The 21,553-nt window shown below is 43.5% G+C and overlaps 1 protein-coding gene across 7 annotated transcripts in view; it reads left to right on the forward strand.

The window, feature by feature from the left end:
- LOC140332342 (NACHT, LRR and PYD domains-containing protein 3-like) overlaps positions 1-21,553 on the forward strand; it is a 92,478-nt gene that overhangs the window by 58,812 nt on the left and 12,113 nt on the right. For 6 of the 7 annotated variants that reach the window (XR_011921106.1, XM_072413616.1, XM_072413613.1 and 3 more), the window contains 2 exons: positions 6,064-6,228; positions 8,226-8,390. Coding sequence is in view for 6 of the 7 variants with exons in the window: in XM_072413616.1 (XP_072269717.1) it covers positions 6,064-6,228; positions 8,226-8,390 (330 nt within the window). In the remaining variant the exon portion in view is untranslated. Of the gene's footprint in view, positions 1-6,063; positions 6,229-8,225; positions 8,391-17,865; positions 19,228-21,553 lie in introns of those variants that run through there. The other variant, XM_072413612.1, reaches the window with a different exon arrangement.

The following is a 21,553-nucleotide window of genomic DNA, read 5'->3' on the forward strand; positions in this document are numbered from 1 at the left end:
ATACAGCTCACTGGGTAACTTTGGTGGCAGCAGGGGAAGATGCAGCTGCAGCAAGGCCTGCATACCTACCTCCGCCCAGAGCACATCTCCATGCAATTTCCTCCTCAATCTCCACTTCTACCTCATCCTTTGACTCTTGTGCCTTAACCTCTTCCTCCAGGGACACTTCGCCGTGGAGACCCAGCACCTCCCATTCGGCAGCATCTGTTCACCACCAGCAACAACCTGCAGTTTGCTTTTGTGCACAATTCAGATATTGCCACGCAGTCCTCAGTCACATGGGCACAGCCATTCTAAGTGCCTTGCTTGTGCAGGAGGACATATGGCTAACTCCTAACAGACTTCAGCCAGGCAAGGTCGTGTGATAATGGGGCCAGTCTGCTGACAGCCCTGCATTGTGGGAAACTCACACACGTACCTTGCCTGGCTCATGTCATAAACCTGATAGTATAGCGCTTCCTTAGGAATTACCCAGGCCTCCAGCCGCTGTTGCTGAAGGCCAGAAAGTTGTCAGCGCATTTCCGCCGGTCGTATACAGCCAGTGCCAGATTGGTGGATTTACAGCCAAATCTCAACCTGCCAGTGCACTGCCAGAAATGCAGAACTTTTATGGCTTTATTGATAGCAAGTGGTATGAGAATGAAATATCTGTATTTTTTTACAGAAATTCAGATTTTTTTTTCTATTTTGATAGATAGCAAGTGATATCAGAATTAAATTAAATATCTGTATTTTTTTTTACAGAAATACAGAAATTTTTATGTTTATTTTGATAGATTTCATGTGGTGTCAGAATGAAATATCTGTATTTTTTGTTAACAGAAATACAGAAATTTTTCTGTCTTTTTTAATAGCAAGTGGTATCAGAATGAAATATCCGTATTTGTTTACAAAAAATACAGAAATTTTTCTGTTTAATTTGATAGATTGCAAGTGGTATCTATATTAAATATCTGTACTTTTTTTTTACAGAAATACAGACATTATATGGATTTTTTGATAGATAGCAAGTGGTATCAGAATTAATTATCTGTATTTCTTTTACAGAATTACAAAAATGTTTCTGTTTATTTTTATATATTGCAAGTTGTATCAGAATGAAAATTAATTTGATAGATTGCAAGTGGTATCTATATTAAATATCTGTACTTTTTTTTACAGAAATAGACATTTTTCTGTTTATTTTCATAACGTTTTGATGGATTGCAAGTGGTCCCATAATTAAATATCTGTATTCATTTACAGAAATAAATACATTTTTATGTTTATTTTGATAGATTGCATGTGGTATCATAATTAAATATCTGTATTTTTTTACAGAAATGCAGAAAATGTTCTGTTCATTTTGATAGATAGCAAGAGTTAGCATAAATTATGATAACTCTTGCAATCTATCAAAATAAACAGAAAATGTATTATACTAATGCCATCCAAACTCCGTCTCAGAGCCCATAGCCTCCTCCTCATGCTGTAAATGATGATGATGCTGCCTGCCCAGTACCAAACTCTAGATGCCAGATACTAATGCAGTCCTAACTCTGTCTCAGAGCCCACCACCTCCTCCTCCTCCTCCTGCTGTAAATGATCCTGCTGACTGCCCTGGACCTGACTGTAGATGCCAGATACTAATGCCGTCCACACTCCGTCTCAGAGCCCAGCACCTCCTCCTCCTCCTGCTGTAAATGATGCTGCTGACTGCCCAGTACCTGACTGTAGATGCCAGATACTAATGCCGTTCACACTCCGTCTCAGAGCCCACCGCCTCCTCCTGCTGCAAATGATGCTGCCGCCTGCCTAGTACCAAACTCTAGATGCCAGATACTACTGGCGTCCACACTCCGTCTCAGAGCCCACCGCCTCCTCCTCCTGCTGTAAATGATGCTGCTGCCTGACAAGTACCAAACTCTAGATGCCAGATACTACTGCCGTCCACACTCCATCTCAGAGCCCACCGCCTCCTCCTGCTGTAACTGATGCTGCCACCTGCCCAGTACCCGACTGTAGATGTCAGGTACTAATGCCGTCCACACACCCATCTCAAAGCCCACCACCTCCCCCTCCTACTGTAAATGATGCTGCTGACTGCCCAGTACCTGACTGTAGATGCCAGATACCAATGCCGTCCACACTCCGTCTCAGAGCCCACCGCCTCCTCCTCCTGCTGTAAATGATGCTGCCGCCTGCCAGTACCTGACTGTAGATGCCAGATACTAATGCCGTCCACACTCCGTCTCAGAGAACACTACCTCCTCCTGCTGTAAATGGTGCTGCCGCCTGCCCAGTACCAAACTTCAGATGCCAGATTCTAATGCCAACCGCACTCCATCTCAGAGCCCACCGCCTTCTCCTCCTGCTGTAAATGATCCTGCTGCCTGCCCAGTACCAAACTCTAGATGCCAGAAACTAATGCTGTCCACGCCCTGTCTAGATGCCAGATACTACTGGCGTTCACACTCCGTCTCAGAGCCCACCGCCTCCTCCTCCTGCTGTAAATGATGCTGCTGCCTGCCAAGTACCAAACTCTAGATGCCAGATACTACTGCCGTCCACACTCCGTCTCAGAGCCCACCACCTCCTCCTCCAGCTGTATTTGATGCTATCGCCTGCTGTTATGCAAGCGGGTGTGGACCCACTGTGCCACTGACTGGTTATACTCCGGAGGGGCGTGACTAAGCAGCTACCAGGTCTTCGCTAGAGCCTCTGATGGTGAGGATAGGCTTGGGCTGCGGGGTAGCTGCCAGGTGCCACTCCAGAACAATCCCCAGGCCAGTGGCAGCTGACCACAGGAGTCAGGAAGCAAGGATCCAAGATCAGGATCAGGCGGCAATCAGGCAGGGTCCAAAACGTAGTCCGAGGTCAGGGTCAGGCAGCAAACAGGCAAAGTCCAAAACGTATCCCAGGTCAGGGTCAGGCAGCAAACAGGCGAAGTCCAGAAACGTAATCCAAGGTCAGGGTCAGGCAGCGAACAGGCAAAGTCAAAAACGTATCCGAGGTCAGGGTCAGGCAGCAAACAGGCAGAGTCCAAAATCGTCAGCAAGGTCCGGTACACGGTAGAGCAAAACAGGAACACACCTTAGCACAGAGAGTAACACAGAGGAAGCCAGAGATTGCTCAGGCAACTTCCTGTAGTAGGAGGTGTCTTTAAGTACCTGCAGGTAATCACCCATAGGCTGGGGAAAACAGAGGGCGTGTGTTACCTCATAGACAAGGAGAGACACACCCACACCAGCTCAAACACCAGAGCAAGTCTTAAACACAGGTATGGAACATAGGAAGAGGGTTACCTGAAAGACAGGACCCGGCGCCCGTGCCTGCGATTAGGAGCAGTGGCGCCGGCACGACCTGCAGTGCTAACACCTGCCCAGTACCAAAGTCTAGATGCCAGATACTAACGCCGTCCACACTCCGTCTCATGGCCCACCGCATCCTCCTCCTGCTGTAAATGATCCTGTCGCCTGCCCAGTACTAAACTCTAGATGCCATTTACTAATGCCGTCCACACTTTGTCTCAGAGTCCACCACCTCTTCTTCCTGCTGTTACTGCTGCCGCCTGCCCAGTACCCAGTTCCCAGCTGTGAAAGCCAGTTAACAACGCTGTCCGTGCCACATTTTACAATGTTACAGCTAGCAGACAGGAAAAGGCAGTCCCCTACACAGCAATGTCTCCAGTAGCTAAAGCTTCTACACTGTCCATATAGGTGATGGCCTCAACCACTAATGACATCCTTGCTTCGTCTCCGGGCCCACCGCCTACTCCTTCTTGCTCTTACTACTGCCGCCTGCCCACTACCCAGCTCTAGATGCCAGGCTAGTCTCAAGCTCAACAGGTTTTTCTTTCCCCGCTAATTCCGCCAAGCAATGTGCTTTCACTCGATAGCAGGCCCTGAGATGGAGTGTGGAAGGCATTAGTAACTGGCATCTAGAGCTGGGTGTAGTGCATCTTTAATGACACCCTGAAGGGTGTCATGCAAGTGTGTAATCTTAAATTTGTCATTGAATGTAGAAGGCCACGTCTTCTGCTTTATCCATCGGTACCACGCTTTATCGGACTGAATTTCTGTGTATGAACTGGGAAGTGGGACAGCAGTCCCTCTGTAGATGTCGGGGGGGATGAGTTGGGAAAACTGGTATGTTTAATGGGAACCCAGAGCTCCTGGATGACCACATTGAGCCATGAAGTTATTGAGCTCAGCAGACGTCCAGGGACTTCTCCACAACAAGTATGTGGCAGTCCTGGGGGACTCCATTCAAAGATCCGTCAACAAGGATCTTGTGAAAATATTGCAGAATGATGAGTTTGGTCCCGAGAAGCAGCTGAAAGGGAAGGGTGAAACGACACGTTGGGGGATCTCTGGGTGCAGTGCACAATGGCATAATTTACCGCCAAGTGCATCATTACAGAACTAACCACCACCTTGTACGGTTCTATTTCCTGACCCGTGTCTCTTCATGCATCATCAACTCGTGTGTATAGGATGTTATCAAGTATCATGAGCAATCACTGCAAATGTACAAAATTAACCTGGACCACCTGTTTATTTGGCTCACCGAGGTGCTGAGCCCCAAATGTCTGGTGATATGTAACATGTCCATGTCTGTTGGATTCAAAGCTGGTGAAGTGCTAGAGTACCCAATTCCTAATGTGCGCTGGGACATCATAGAAGGTAATTTCTACAGTGGCACACTCGAATCAGCTGGCTCATCTGAAGTATACCTGCAATCTGATGGCTCATATTGATCAAGCCTGGGGGGTGCAGCAAGAACAGCAGGAAGAGGAGGCTGTGGGCTCTGAGACGGAGTGTGGACAGCATTGGTAACTGGCATCTAGAGCCGGGTACTGGGCAGGTGGCAGCAGTAAACAAGATTACAATCTGTCCCTACCTACTATGTAGCGAAACCACATGAAACGGAACGGGCTTGGCAGAATCAGCAGGGAAAGAACACCCTGTTGAGCTTGAGTCTAGTCTGGCATCTAGAGCTGGGTACTGGGCAGTGACCTGACTAAACTCAAGCTCAACCAACAAGGTCTTTTTTCCCTGCTGATTCCGCCAAGTCCATTCCGTTTCATGTGGTTTTGCTACATAGTAGGTAGGGACAGATTGGAATCTCGTTCATCCATTCATGTCTCAAATAGGCACATCTTTAACTCTCTAATGTCATCCTTGCTCTTTCTCAGGGCCCACCACCTCGTCCTCATGCTGTTACTGATGCCACCTGCCCAGTACCCAGCTCTGGATGCCAGTTACCAATGCTGTCCACGATTCGTCTCAGGGCCCACCGCCTCCTCATCCTACTGTTGCCACCTGTCAATACTCCATTCCTAAATATGGCATTACAGCTATCTAGGTGGCATTGATGATGCACTACACCCAGCTCTAGATGCCAGTTATCAATGTGGTCTCTGCTCTGTCTCAGTGCCTGTCCTGACCACTGGGGGGACTCTGCAGGTGTCAAAAACATCTGAAAACAGCTCTTAAAAAACCTAAAATATCTATCCAGACATTTATGGATTTACATTTATTTCAGAGACAAAAAAGGAAACACTAGGAAGTATATGTTGTGTTGGGTTTTATTTTCAAAGTATCAAGGTCATTATTTTTAAGCCATGTGACCCATGCCAGTAATGAACCCTGTACCTAGGGGGAGGCGATGGATCTCTGGGGCCCGTTTATTAAAAAAGGTTTTAAATCCCTATAACCCACTCACAAACCCCCCACAAATATTTGGGGGACTCGTGTTTTTGTGACCCCCCACTGTTATTAGAAGGTGTGAGTTCTGTCTCTGAACAAAGTGGGTAAACAGCGTCCTTGCTGTTCCCCTTTTCCATACCTGGAAATGGCAAACATGTGAAGGGTGTGCACTGCAGCTGGGGCTGTCCCTAGTGTAAAGCATAACATTTTCCAAATCAGTCTTCTGAAAAGTTGTCAGTAAAAGTTTACACCTGAAAACTTCCTCAATAAAAAACCTGTTGTAGGTCAAAGTATCAGAATCCTAATGAGCTAAATTCCAACTCAATGTGCACCCCATCTCCATACACACACTGACATTCATCTCTTCTTATAGCTTGGTGAAGAATACCTTGTATGACAGTTCCTGCCACGACCTGGCATCTGGAATTAGAAATAACCGGACACTGAGGACACTGGATCTGTCTAATAATAATCTGAAGGGTCCTCATTTCAGAGATCTGATGGAAGCTGTGACAACCAGCCAAATAGAGGAGTTATTGTAAGTATAACAGAAGTGATAGAAATGATTTTCTGAGACATCTTTACAACTGAAAAATATAAACAAATATACAGTAATATAAATCTGACTGGGTTTCTGGCTTCAACAACTAAAGTAAAGAAATTTTATAATAAAATAAAAAAATATTATACAATGACATATTATATCATTTTATGAATACATATGAAAACACCATTCATCTACTAATTAGATGAGGGGACAGAGCTCAGCACCCCAACATTCTGTGTACCAGATTGGTCCTGTTCTGCTGGTGTCAGAAATAGGGTCACATAAACTCCCCATTTACCAGCCGACCAGAAGATTTATTCACATTGTTATTTACAAAACCACACTGAGGGGTCTATTTATAAAGCAGTGAATCTGACATTTAATGAAACATTCCCTGGTAAAGAATCAAACCCTGTCACTGAAACACATGGACCTGGAAGATTCTCCACCAGAGATGTCAGATTCAATGCTTTATAAATACCCCCCTTAAAGTGCACCTGTCATTGGGGAATATATAAGGTGACATTGCAGGCTTTGCCCTTCTATAACAGTTGTTGTTTGGCTGCCTATTTCTAGCTGAGCTGGTGACAGTAATGGGAATGATGATGACATTATTGCTCTACACTTCCTGTGCTAATTCCCAGTATGTTGGTATACAGACATCAGGTGACTCACTAAAAGGAGCATCTGGATTTAAAATAGGCCCCACACCCAGATCCCAATTACACCAAACTATTGCCTGAATATGCACCTGACTGTTCTTTGGTCCTCATCTGGGCTACCAATGCACCCGTGGCTGCCCTTGGAGCAAAACTGGAATATCCGACTTCAAATACCCCTTTCTACCACACCAAAGGACTGAACCCCCATAGAAAACTCATACAGTGAGAAAAGTTCGGGTTTATCGATCACTTACCTGGTCCCGCTGCGATCATCCATCGTCGTGTTCCAGTGTCGTTCTCCAGCGTCGGGTGTCCTCTCCAGGAAGAAGAAGCCAGCCGGCTTCTTCTCCCTCCGTGCGTGTACGTCGGCGCGTACGATGACGTCAGCGCGTGTGCGGGAAATTCAAACTGAAACTCATTCAAACACATTTTGTATTGGATTGATTACAAACGCCTGTATCCAATCCAATACAAAATAATTCAAAATAAATACAAAGTATGTAATTGGTAAATTCAAACTCTCATTTTGTATTGGATTGGATACAGGAGTTTGTATTCAATCCAATACAAAATGAGAGTTTGAATTCTGTTCTCATTTTGTATTGGATTGAATACAAAGTCCTGCATCAAATCCAATACAAAATAATAGAAAATATATTTATGTGGTTTTGTCTATAGGTATGTGACGGACACTAGGGAGGTGTTTTAGAAAAATATATTACTGTACAGTATACTGAATTATCGCATTTTCAGTATTTTTCATTTATTTATGTATTCTTGTTTAAGCTGTTTTTTTGTGTCTTTTATTTAATTTTATTAAAAGTAATTTTTTTTTACATGATTGTGTGTTTCAAACATTTTGTTTGGACATATTTCTGTAAGTTACAGGTCTACAATTTAAAAAAAAAAATTCATGAAAAACTGTAACGCTTTTGGAACAGAAATCTAGACATCAGTGTAACGCCCAGGTGGTTAAAGAAGGCTTTTGGATTCCTATAAACCACCACAAACATTTGGGGGACAGGAGTCCCTTGCTGTTGATAGAAGCTGTGAGGTCTGTTCTAAATAACGTGGGGGGGGGCACTGGCTGTTCCCCTTTTCCGTACCTGGAGATGGCAAACATGTGAAGGGTTTGTTAGTTCCTGCAATCTGCACTGCAGCTGGGGCTGTCCACAGGGTAAAGTATAACATTTTCCAAATCAGTCTTCTAGAAAGTTGTCAGTAAATGTTTACACCTAAAAACTTCTAATGAATTCAAATGAGCTAAATTCCAACTCAATGTGCACCCATCTCCATACACACACTGACATTTATTTCTTCTTTTAGCTTGGTTAAGAATAACTTGAATGACAGTTCCTCCCCCCAACTCGCATCTGGAATAAGAAATAACCGGACACTGAGGACACTGGATCTGTCTAATAATTATCTGAAGGGTCCCCATTTCAGAGTCCTGATGGAAGCTGTGACAACGAGCCAAATAGAGAAATTACTGTAAGTAAAGCAATTTTTTAATAAAATAAAAATATAATACAATGACAAAATACATTATTTTATAAATACATGTGATACTAATTAGTTCTCTCCTCCTGTATCACTGTCTGTATTAGTTTGTCATTTGCAATCCCTATTTAATGTACAGCACTGCGTAATATGTTGGCGCTATATAAATCCTGTTTAATAATAATAATAATGAGGGGACAGAGCTCTGCATCCCAACAATGATTCTGTGCACCAGACTGGTCCTGTTCTGCTGGTGTCAGAAGTGGGGTCACCTAAACTCCACATTTACCAGACAACCAGAAGATTTACTCACATTGTTACTGAGAAAACCACACTGAGGTGTCTATTTATAAAACGGTAAATCTGACATTCATTGAAGTATTCTCTGGTGGAGAATCAATTACTGCCTCTGAAACACGTGGACCTGAAAGAATGTCCACCAGAGATGTCAGATTCACTCTTTATAAATACCTCCCTTAATGTTTTGGTGCATTTTAAAGGCTCCTTGTGGTAGCTTACTGGGGGTTGCTCATGGTAATCGGATGCTTACAGGGCAGATTAGAGGCAGCAGACTCCAAAAGTCCAAAACAACAGCAGTTTTTTTATTTTGTTAAGGCAAGTGTTAGAACATGATCTCCAGCACTTCACAACAAAACAATAAACAGTAGCCTGGCTGGGCCTCTGGCTACTTTACTTAGGCGCCCTGTCTTGCTAACACATTCACTAAATCAGTACTGGTCCACTCACAGTTTAAGTCTTGTTTGCCCACTGGCTTTCCTGAAGCTCTGTCCCCTTTTCATGCAGCCTGGAACAGACTCTGGCTCCTTTCCCAGTCTAGAACACACTTCCTCTCAGCCTGGAATCCACTCTGGCTCTCTCTCAGCCTGGAACACTCTGGCTCTCTCTCAGCCTGGAACACTCTGACTCTCTCTTCAGCCTGGAATCCACTCTGGCTCTCTCTTCAGCCTTGAATCCACTCTGGCTCTCTCTTCAGCCTGATATCCCCTATGGCTCCCTCTTCAGCCTGGAATCCACTCTGGCTCCCTCTTCAGCCTGGAATCCACTCTGGCTCTCTCTCAGCCTCTTGCTGATCACTTCCCTCAGCCTCTTGCTGATCATTGTCACAGTCCCTTCCGTGACTGAGTTTAGAAGATCTGTGAGACAAGCTGTTGTAATGACCACGCCTCTTGTATCAGCTGCAGCTGGTGGTCATTACTCCTCCTCCATTTAGGCTAGGCTCACACTTCATGCTATGCGGTTGATATTCACTTCTGGGATGTGAAGAGCTGGTGTGTTGTCCTCTTCAGGATTCCTGCTCCTCCATTTGCTTGATAGGATAAGTTGAACTACTTTTGGTGTTTTGTTGTTCTTTTGTTGTTACTATGCCTCAGGGAGACGCTGGTTCTTTCATCAGGGAAGGAACCAGTAGTCTCATGCCCAGTCACTACTCTTAGGGCTATCCAGGGTTACTAGGGCCTAGGTTCCAGTGTATGAGTATTCCTACCTTCAGGGGATATTCATACTGTCAGGAGTCAGGGCTAGGTTAGGGTGTCCGTAGGGGGTGACCGTTTCCTTTTCCCTAGCCATTGAAGGCAGTCCCTTATATTTACCTTTCTGTTTTCCTCCCATCCCCTTGACATTATCAACCAGCAAAACCGTTATTTTTTGTTTGTGTCAGTGCAGCTATGGATATCTCTGCACTGGTCGCACAACTGCATGGGCTGTCTTTGGAGGTAGCTGACCTCCGCACGACCGTCTCACACATATAGAGACCACAGGCAGCTGGTTGTGACAGCAGGAATCAGGCCTGCCCTGAACCCAAGGTGGCGCTCCCAGACAGATTTTCCGGGGAAAGCGAAAATTTTATTCGGTTCAGGGAGTTGTGCAAAGTATATTTTAAACTACGTCCACACTCTTCTGGGGACAAGAGTCAAAGAGTGGGTATAATCATCTCATTGCTTAAAGGCGACGCTCAGTCCTGGGCTTTTTTCGATGCCAACCAGATCTCAGTCCCTTTAGTCAGTAGACAAATTTTTCTGGGCTAGGTCTTATCTATGATGACCCAGATCGGATCTCCCTGGCCGAGACCAAGTTGTGTGGCTTGCAGCAGAGAAAGCGTTCTGCGGAGACCTATTGCACTGAATTTAAGAGGTGGGCTACTGATACTGAGTGGAATGATCCTGCTCTCCGTAGTCAATTCTGTCAAGAGCTATCTGAGAGCCTGAAGGACGCATTGGCGTTTCACGAATATCCTGGGTCATTGGAAGCGGCTATGTCCCTTGCTATACGTATGGATAGATGCCTGAGGGGGAGATCTAAGGTTCCTTAATTCCAGGACGTACAATCATATAAGATGGTGGCCTCCTCTGACACTTTGCGTGGAGAGAGGCTTGAGTTTATGTGTAGTGACCAACCAATGCAGTTGGGGGGAGCTACCTCTGCACCTGGGAATAAGAACTTTGGGCATAAGAAGGGACTCTGTTTTTTCTGTGGAAAATGGGGACATTTTGACAACATTTTTCCCTATGTTCAGCGCCAAGGTGCAAACAAAAAAAAAAATGTGTGTTTAACCCTCATCTCTCACTTAGTGGTCTGTGTGGGGAATCAAAGAATTTACTTTTGTCATTTACTGGTAGTACACGATTTCTCCTGTCTGCTGAGGTGGCGCTAGACTCCAAAACTGTGGGAATTAAAGTGTTTATTGACAGTGGGTCAGGGGTTAACTTAATTGATGGTCAGTTCGCCCGTATGCATAGGTTACAACTAGTGCATTAGACAAAAATATTGTGTTTGCAATTGATTCCGCTCCACTCACGCAGAAATGTTTGTCAAAAATGGTGCAGGACATCCAGGACAAGGTGGGTGATTTTCATTAAGAATCCATCTCATGCTTTGTGCTGTAGGGTCTGCCTGCTCCGTTGGTACTAGGTTTACCATGGTTAAGCAAACATAATCCTACTATCGATTGGCAAGCGAGACAGATTATTGATTGGAGTGATTATTGCATTGACAACTGTCTTAACACATTGCTTTCTGTTGTAACCACTAAGGTTGTACCTTCGTTTATTTCTGAGTTTTCTGATGTATTATCTGAAAGAAGAGACCAGGAGTTACTTCCAACATCGGGAGTATGATTGCCCCATCAACCTTATTCCCGGAGCTAAGCTGCCCAAGTCTTGGTTGTATAATCTTTCCCAACCCGAAAGAGGGACCATGTGAGAATATATCACCGAGAGTTTGGTTAAAAGTCATATTAGACCATCCAAATCTCCAGTAGCTGCAGGGTTTTTCTTTAAGAAAAAGGACGGAACTCTTAGGCCATGTTTGGACTTCTGTGAGCTTAACTGTATTACTGTCCGTGACCCTTACCCTCTTCCTTCCTCTTAATCCCGGATTTGTTCAATCAGATTGTCTGCGCCAAGGTGGTCTCCAAATTGGATTTGAAAGGGGAATATAATCTGGTAAGGATCAGAGAGGGCGATGAATGGAAGACGGCCTTTAATACCCCTGAGGGTCATTTTGAGAATATGGTCATACCTTTTGGGTAAACCAAAATGCTCCTACGATTTTTCAACATTTCATTAATGACATCTTTCATCATCTGGTGGGCAGGTTTGTGGTGGTGTATCTGGATGATATACTAATTTATTCTCCAGACATGGTGGCTCATCAGGATCACGTAAAGCAAGTGTTACAGATCCTTAGAGAGAATAAATTGTATGCAAAGATGGAGAAGTGTGTTTTTGCAGTTCCGGAGGTGCAGTTCCTGGGTTACTTAATCTCATCTTCAGGTTTTCATATGGATCCTGAAAAGGTTTGTGCAGTATTGGACTGGGATCGACCTGAAAATCTGAAAGCACTTATGTGATTTTTGGGGTTCACCAATTACTACCATAAAGTTATTTTGAATTACTCGACTGTGGTAAAACCTTTAACAGACATGACGAGGAAAGGCTCGGATTTCTCAGTCTGGTCGGATGCAGCATTACAAGCCTTTTCAGCTGTTAAGAAGTGTTTTGCTTCTGCTCCTTTACTGGTGCAACCAGATGTGTCACAGCCATTTATTGTGGAAGTTGACGCATCTGAAGTAGGGGTAGGAGCAGTCTTATCACAGGGTCCTTCACCTAGTAAATGGCCCCCATGTGCTCTTTTCTTTAAAAAATCTCTAATGCAGAGAAAAATTATGACATAGGTAATAGAGAGTTGCTGGCCATTAAGTTGGCTTTTGAGGAATGGCGTCATTGGTTGGAAGGAGCGATTCATCCTATTACGGTAATTACCAATCACAAAAATCTGGCGTATTTGGAGTCGGCTAAACATCTGAACCCAAGACAGACCAAATGGTTGTTGCTTTTTACCAGGTTCAATTTCATTGTCACATATCGCCCTGGGGTTAAGAACGTCAAGGCGGACGCTTTGTCGCGTAACTTTCCTGGGGGGGTGATTCGGAAAATCCTGGTCCGATATTGTCTGAAGGGGTAGTATTATCCGCCCTTTATCCCGATCTTGAGGAAGAGGTATTGGAGGCCCAGGAAGATGCACCGGATTCTTGTCCTTCGGAGAACTTGTTTGTTCCCTACGAATTACGACACAAGGTGTTCAAGAAACACCACTGTACAGTCCTTACAGGACACCCTGGGAACAGATCCACAGTCGATCTCATCTCTCGTAGATTCTGGTGGCCGGGGTTGCATAAATGTGTTGAGGGCTATGTGTCAACGTGTAGTACTTGTGCTCGTGCTAAGGTGACACATACTCGGCCTTCTGGATCCCTATTTCCGTTGTCAATCCCATCCCGACCCTGGACTCATTTATCCATGGATTTTATCACAGATTTGCCTAGTTCCTCAGGAAAAACCGTGATTCTGGTGATTGTTGATCGCTTCAGTAAGATGTCACACTTTATTGCATTGTCAGGGCTACCTAATGCTAAAACCCTTGCAGAAGTGTTTGTCGATAACATCATGAAGATACATAGTATTCTCCCTGATGTGGTCTCTGATAGGGGGGTTTGTTTCCAGATTCTGGAAGGCTCTCTGCACTCGTCTTGGGGTACAATTGTCCTTCTCTTCGGCCTTTCATCCTCAGTCGAATGGACAGACTGAAAGCACCAACCAGAGACTTTTTTGGGATGTTCTGTCTCAGAGAATCAGGAGGAGTAGTCTTCATTTTTGTCTTTGGCCAAGTTTGCCATAAATAACCGTAGGCAGGAGTCCACTGATAAGTTGCAGTTTTTTGGGGCATATGGGTTCCATCTGCAGTTTGGCACATTTTCTGGTACTGAGACTTCAGGCATTCCTGAAGAGGAAAGATTTTCCTCTTCTTTGTCATCTATTTGGCAGAAAATTTTAAATAATTTAAAAAAGATGGGCAACAAGTATAAACATATGGCTGACAAGAGACGTATGAGTGGTCCGGACCTAAGAGTGGGTGATTCTGTGTGGCTGTTCACAAGAAACATTAAGTTGAAAGTACCTTCTTGGAAGTTGGGTCCAAGGTTTATTGGTCCATATAAGATCTCTGCCATTATTAACCCAGTTGCTTTTCGTCTTGAACTTCCACAGGCTTTGAAGATTCATAATGTGTTCCACAAATCTCCGTTGAAGAGATATGTCGAACCTGCGGAACTGTCCTCCTTGCCTCCTGCTCCTGCCATGGTGGACGGTAATCAAGAATTTCAGATTGCCAGGATACTGGACTCTCGAATTCTCCGCAGATCTCTCCAGTATCTCGTTCACTGGAAGGGATACGGTCCGGAGGAGAGAATGTGGGTTCCAGCGACCGATGTTAATGCTAGTCGCCTAGTGAAACTTTCCACAGGGCTCTGTCACATACCCCCCCGTTCGACCCCATGGGGTTGGACACTTTTTTCCCCATACAATTAGTCCTGGATAGGGTGTCTGCACTCCTTTTCTAGACCAAACCACAAATCAACCAATACACACACCAAAAAATTTGTTGTTAGAGACCTGGTGCTCTGGACCAAGTTGTCTCTGGTATCAATAAACTCTCTTTGCAAAGTGTCTTTTCTTGATTCAGTTTCTCTTACTCGTCAGATTCTCAACAGTCTCTGGTTTTTACCTTTGTCATCTTTTCTGGTTCTTGCTTTGTCTTGCGAGTCTTCCTCATCTTCAGACTCATCATCTTCACTCTCTCTGCTTGGCATTTCCCATTCTTTCCTGGTGTGTTTACCTTCGGAGTATGCTTTGGCAGTTTGTACATTTTCATGGTCCCACTTTGTGTTAATCGGGCATGACAAATGTAGCATTCATATAGCTTTTCCCCAGAATGAGTTCTCATGTGCCTCTTTAGTTTGTAGGTGTTGCTGCTAGCAAAGTTGTATAAGCTGCATTGAAAAGGATGCTCCCCTGTGTGACTCTTTGAATGACAATCAAGATTTGAGCGACTGGGACAAGTATAGCTGCACAGCTCACATAGCAACACCTTCCTCAACATGCCCTGAGCATCCTGTTGATCATGCCAACCAGGGACAGCTTCTTTAGTCTTTACTTCACTTAACCTATTACACTCTTCCCTCTCCTTCTGGGAAGCAAGGACACTTTCATGGGCTTCAGACTCTGTCACAGGAACATCTTTAAACACCACCTCAGCTAACACAGGATCACATTCTTAAGCTTGGACTTCAGTAAGCAGAGGTAACTTTTCTACGGACAACACAGGAACACATTCATCAGCTTCAATCTCAGTTAACACAAGCCTCTTTCACAGTGATACTTTCTGAAATCTGAACTTCAGTTGGAGCAGGAGCAGTTTCCTGAGCCTTAACCTCAGGTAGCAAGGGAGCAACCTCCTGAGTTTGTAATTCAAATGCAGCTTCTTCCTTGGTCTACTTTGCAAGAGTGTCTTGTTCCTTCAAAATCATTTCTGGAACTTTTTGCGGGTTTTCTACTGTTTCATCCCTGTTTCTAGTGTGTCTGGTAAAAAACTTTTTCCTCATTGCTAGGGATGATGACAATTTCTGCAGGACCTACCGCTGTGGCGTCATCTTTAGGAAAAAATGATGGCCCTTATGGCACTTCCTTTTCTCTGGGCAACCGGCAGTCCCTCCAACCTCCGTGCGTCTAGCTGCTGCACCACCTCAGTCAGCATTTTCCGATTCTCAGCTTCAGCCCGAGAGACTTCTGCCAGTTCTGCCACCAGCAAATGATTTGTCGCCTGATGCGCTGTATAAGTCTCTCTTTGTGCAGCATTAGCTTGCAGCTCTGCAGCATTAGCAACCATCAGCTGCTACAGGACCTCTTTGTTCTTGCTGCCACTCAATACACTGGCCTTTAAATGCACTGCTGCAATTATTACTGTTTAATCTGCCCACATCCTCCACCAAATGTGGTAGCTTACTGGGGGTTGCTCATGGTAACCAGATGCTTACAGGGCAGATTAGAGGCAGCAGACTCCAAAAGTCCAAAACAACAGCATTTTTTTTATTTGTTTAGGCAAGTTTTACAGCACACTATCCAACACTTCACAACAAAACAATAAACAGTAGCCCGGCTGGGCCTCTGGCTACCTCACCTAGGTGCCCTCTCTTACTAACACATTTACTATATCAGTACTATTCAACTCACAGTTTAGGTCTTGTTTGCTGGCATTCCTGTAGCTCTGTCCCCTACAGCCTGGAACAGACTCTGGCTCCTGTCCCAGCCTGGAACACACGTCCTGTCAGCCTGGAACACTCTGGCTTTCTCTCAGCCTGAAATCCACTCTGGCTCTCTTTTATTTAAACAGGAAGCTGAGCTGGTGACAGTAAAAGGAATGATGATGATATTACTGTTTTTTACTTCCTGTACTCATTCCTGGGATGTTGGTGTGCAGACATCAGGTGACCCATTTATTAAAGGTGGGGTTTTCAGATTCAAAATAAGCCACCCACACCTAGTTGCCAATTACACAAAAGCATGGTCTGCAAATGCACCTAGCTGCCTTTCTCACCATATCTGCTCTACCCACACACCTGGTTGCCCTTGAAGCAAAAGTAGGATATCTTACTCTAAGTTCTCCTTGCTTCCACATCACACTACTAAACCCCGATAAAAATCATGCCCCCCCCCCCCCCCCTACATTTATTGACACCAAGCTCCTGTCTCCTCTCACTGTTGGTAAGAAATGTTCCATAATATCCATCGATGCTTTATCCTTTGTATATGTGGGGTCAGATTTGCCTCACACCTCTGGATGGAAAGGATTAAGTTCATTAGTTCTGCTGTGTCCAGGGATGCAGCCATTGTTGTCATTCTATAGGGGCAGAGGTATTGTCACCTAGGACTTCTTATCCTGACCACTGAAAGGCACTCTGCAGGTGTCAAAGATGTATGGAAACCGCTCCAAAAATGTCCAGACATTTGTCGTAGCAGTGAGTGGTCTCCAGGATGATTGGTGGTTGAAACTTGTCTTTACTGACATGGATTTACATTTCTAGACATCATGATTAACAAAAATTTGTTGATAAAAGGTGTGAAGTCTATTATAAACAAGGTTGGGGGGGGGGAACACTTGAAGTTCCTCTTTTCCCCACCTGAAGATGGCAAACATGTAAAGGGTTTGTTAATTCCCTGCAATCTGCACTGCAGCTGGGGATGTCCACAGGGTAAAGTATAACATTGTTCAAATCAGTCTTCTGAAAAGTTTTCAGTAAAAGTTTACACCTTAAAACTTCCTCAATAAAAACCTGTTGTAGATTGTGGAAGGCACAGTAGCCTTATTCACGAAGCATCAGGAGTCTCTTGTGTTCAGTGAAGCAAAGTTTCTTTATTCATGCATGGAGATTCTCACAATCAGTTGACACGTGCTCATTTATGATTAGCCAAGGCCATGATGTTGTTCTCTTTTCAAAGAGGCTCAAGGCCTTTTTCTATAATTGAAGGTGAGCAGATTTTTGATAACTATATAGGAAGAATAAGTAAGAATAAGTATATAGATTTTGCTTTTAACAAGATCTGCTGGTGTCAGTAGTGGGGGTCACTGAAACTCCCCATTTACCAGACAACCAGAAGATTTTTTCACATTGTTATTTAGAAAACCACACATAGGGGTCTATTTATATAGCAGTGAATCTGACATTCAATAAAACAATCCCTGGTGGAGAATCAATCAATACTGCCCCTGAAAGACATGGAGCTGGAAGGTTCTCCACCAAAGATGTCAGATTGATTTATATATAAATACCCCCTTAAAGTGCACCTGTCATTGGGGGAATATATAAGGTGACATTGCAGACTTTGCCGTTCTATAACACTTGTTGTCTTGTTGCCTCTTTCTAACTGACCAATGAAGAACAAGCAATGCAATCTGGGCAGCCAGAACTTTTGATGTACAGAGTAAGGATAAGTGAAGCCTGTGGCAGCTTTACTGTTCCCAACTCATTCAGGATAAAACTCTGGCTTTTGCAAAATCTTATACATGTGTTTTGGGGCATTTAAAGGCTTTTTTTTATGTTTTGTTTAAACAGGAAGCTGAGCTGGTGACAGTAAAAGATCGATGATTGTATTACTACTCTTTCTCTGGGTTTTTGTGTGCAGATATCAGGAGAGCAATTATTAAAGAGATATAAAACATGCCCCCACACCCAGTTTCCAATTGCACCAACCGCTGGCCTGCGAATGTGCCTGGCTGCTTTTTGGTCCTATTCTGGACTACCAATGCACCTGGCTGCACTTGGAGCAAAACAAGAATATCTGACTCCAAATATTCTTTGCTACCACACTAAAGGACTAAACCCCCATAAAAATCATGACCCCCCTTTTATTGATGCCAGGCTTCTGACTCTCCCTATCACTGGTGGGAGGAAATGTTCCATGATATCCATCCATGCTTTCACTTTTACATATGAGGGGTAAGATTTGTCTCACACCCCTGGATGGAAAGGATTAGGTGAATCAGCTCTGCTGTGTCCAGGGTGCAGCCATTGTTGTCACCCTATGGGGCAGATGTGTTGTCGCATAGGACTTCCTGTCCTGACAAAAATGTCTGAAAACTGCTCCAAAAATATCTGTTCAGACTTTTGTCATGTAGCACTGGGTTGTCTCCAGGATAATTGGTGCCGGGATCTTGTCATTGTTGATCTGGATTTACATTTCTAGACATTATAGTTACATAGTAGTAGGTTAGGTTGAAAACAGACAGAAGTCCATCAAGTTCAACCACTAGGGAAATAAACATATCCCAGATATAAAACCCTATGGACATAGTTCGTCCAGAGGAAGGCAAAAAAAACCCTTACACAATTTGGTTCAACAGGGGGAAAAAAATTCCTTCCGGATTTCATCGGATCTAATCGGATGTTCTCTGGATCAACAGTCTCTGTTATTTTTACTGTAAAGCCCTAATTACCAGTTATATTCTGTGCTTCTAGAAATGATTCAGCTTTTTCTTAAAGCAATCTATAGCAGTTTGCTGAAACTGGTTCCTGAGGGAGCCGATTACACATTTTCACAGACCTTACAGTGAAGAATCCTTTCCTTATCCGGAGCCAAAACTTCTTTTCCTCCAGACGCAAAGTAATGATCTTACAGTGAATAATTGGGAAGAGAGTTCTCTATATGCACCAATAATTTATACAGGTCATACACATCATATACCCCTTATTCAGTTTAGCTAATCCCTTCTCCTAGCTGAGCTCCTCCATTCCAAAACTGGACTGCATATTCCAGATGTGGTGTGACCAATGCTTTGTACAGGGGCAGGATTATGTCTCCATCTCTGCAGTCTATTCCTTTTTTTAATACAAGAAAGTACTTTACTAGCTTTAGATATTGCAGCTTGGCATTGCATGCTGTTATTAAGTCTATGATCTACCAGAACCCCCAGATCCGTTTCCAGCACAGTAATATGATACATTTGTTACATTTTTCATGCAGTGGATAAAAGAAAAATGTAACAAATGTACCATAAGATTTCTGTGCTGGAAAGTGTGTTACAGAGTAAGAGATATCATGTCATTGTAGGATAACCTACAAAACAAAACAAAAAAAGTTAAATAAACACAAACACTCAATAAATCAATTTAACATTAGTTTTTTTTTTTTTGATCCAATTTTTTGTTTTCGAATCTCATTTTTTTTGGGTTGGGTCTACTCGAATTTGAACAGCCATATTTGGGTTGAATATAAGGACAACACAAATTCGAACACTAACACGACTCTCACGACTTTAAGCCAGTACTCTATCGATTTACAGATTGACTTTTCCAAACCTATTGACTCTAACTTGCATATTAACTGTCTGTGGGGTACAGTGTCAAATGCTTTAGCAAAGTCTAAGTACACTATATAAAGTGCTATTCCACTGTCTACCTGCTTACTTCATAAAAAAGAGAGTAACTTTGTTTGACAACTTCTGTCTTTCTTGAAGCCATGCTGACTATCACTTATAAAATTATTTTCTAGCAGAAACTCCTCTGCGTGGTTCTTTATCAAACTCTCTAGGACCTTTCCAACTATGGACATTAAACTAACTGGTCTGTAGTTGCCCGGTAATGACTTTGCTTCCTTTTTAAAGATAGGAACCACATTGGCCTTACGCCAATCAATCAGTACTATGCCAGTGACTAAAGAGTCTCTAAAGAATAAAATAAATGGCTTTGAAAAAAACTGAGCTCAGCTCTTTGAGGACACGTGGATGTAATCCTTTGGATCCTGATGCTTTGTCAACCTTAGTTTTACCCAACTGTTTCTCAATCATATCGATTTTGAGCCATTGTGACCCATTTAAGGCAGGGACTAGTGTTGGTCGAATATCTCACTATGGCTGCATTCATTAGAAGATCCTTAATAGAAGTTAAATGGGGACAAGTCTGCCCATTCATTTACCTCTAGTGCTCTGTGATTGGCTGGGGAAAGGAATAACTTGATGACGCTTGAGCTGTCATCAGGGTTTACCTTTCCTCAGCCAATCACAGAGCACTAGAGGTAATGAATGGGGAGACTTGTTCTCATTTAACCTCTAGTGCCCGGGGATCTCACAGTGAAAGAATGATTCCCACAGCTGTGCACCTGTGGGAATCATCCTGTCATTGTAGGAAAACCTGTAAAAACATAAAAGTTAGTTTAAATTACACACATTCAATAAATTACTTTAACATAAATTTTTTTTAAACACATTTTTTATACACAAATTTGCGCCGTCAAATTCCGTGTTTTTTGGGTCAGGTCAATCCGAATTCAAACAGCGATATTCGGGGCGAATATAAGGACAACCCGACTACCAACACTAGCAGTGACATTGCTATTATGAATTTGGACTTGAGCTCTGCCATTTTCCTTTGTGTACACAAAGCTAAAAAAAAAGTGCAAATCCGCATTTTCTTTATCCCCGGATACGATCCCAGAGACATCTTTTAAGGGGCCTACATGCTCAGATTTGGTCTTTTTGCTATTAATTAATTTATTTATTTTTTTAAATCTCCCATGATTAAAACACTTCAACTTTTTGCTGCTTTTCTATCTATGCTAGTAGTTGATCCTCTATTTCTTCCCTAGCACTTGGGGGCTCTATAGCAGACTCCAATAACTAATTGTGTATTGTGCACCCCCACATTTACCTCCACCCATGATACCTCAACCTTATCGCTTGTTTCATCAGCAATTTCTTTTTTCACATTCTCTTTCAGATCACTTCTCACATATAGACAGACAGCACCTCCTTTGACTCTGTCTTTACGAAAGGGAGTATACCTAGCAATATTGACAGCCCAGTCATGTGAAGAACAAAGCCAGGACTCAGCAATAGTGTTGATGTTCGAATTCGGGTTGTCCCTATATTCGACCCGAATATGGCTGTTCGAATTCAGGTATACCTGAACCGAATTTTGCTGCATTCGACAGCAAAAATTCGCAAGCAACGTTTAAGATAACGCTCAAAAACGTGCCTGAAGGAAACGTCCTGGTGTAGATTAGCCCATGGGAATGCAGTCCGCGTAGACTAAAGCTGCATACACACGTCCAATAATTATCGTTAGAAACAACCGATGAACAACTGATTGGCCAAAAAAAAGGGACCAAGGAAACCGACGAACGAGGATTGTCGTTGGAAATGAACGACCGCCACGGTGGATCTGATTGGCCGACGATCTTTCACTATCTATCGTGTATGGTCGTTCAGTGATCGTGCATGTTTTTGCGGTACACTTTCCCTTTTAC

Source organism: Pyxicephalus adspersus, chromosome 6, assembly GCF_032062135.1.
Source record: "Pyxicephalus adspersus chromosome 6, UCB_Pads_2.0, whole genome shotgun sequence".
Taxonomy (NCBI): domain Eukaryota; kingdom Metazoa; phylum Chordata; class Amphibia; order Anura; family Pyxicephalidae; genus Pyxicephalus; species Pyxicephalus adspersus.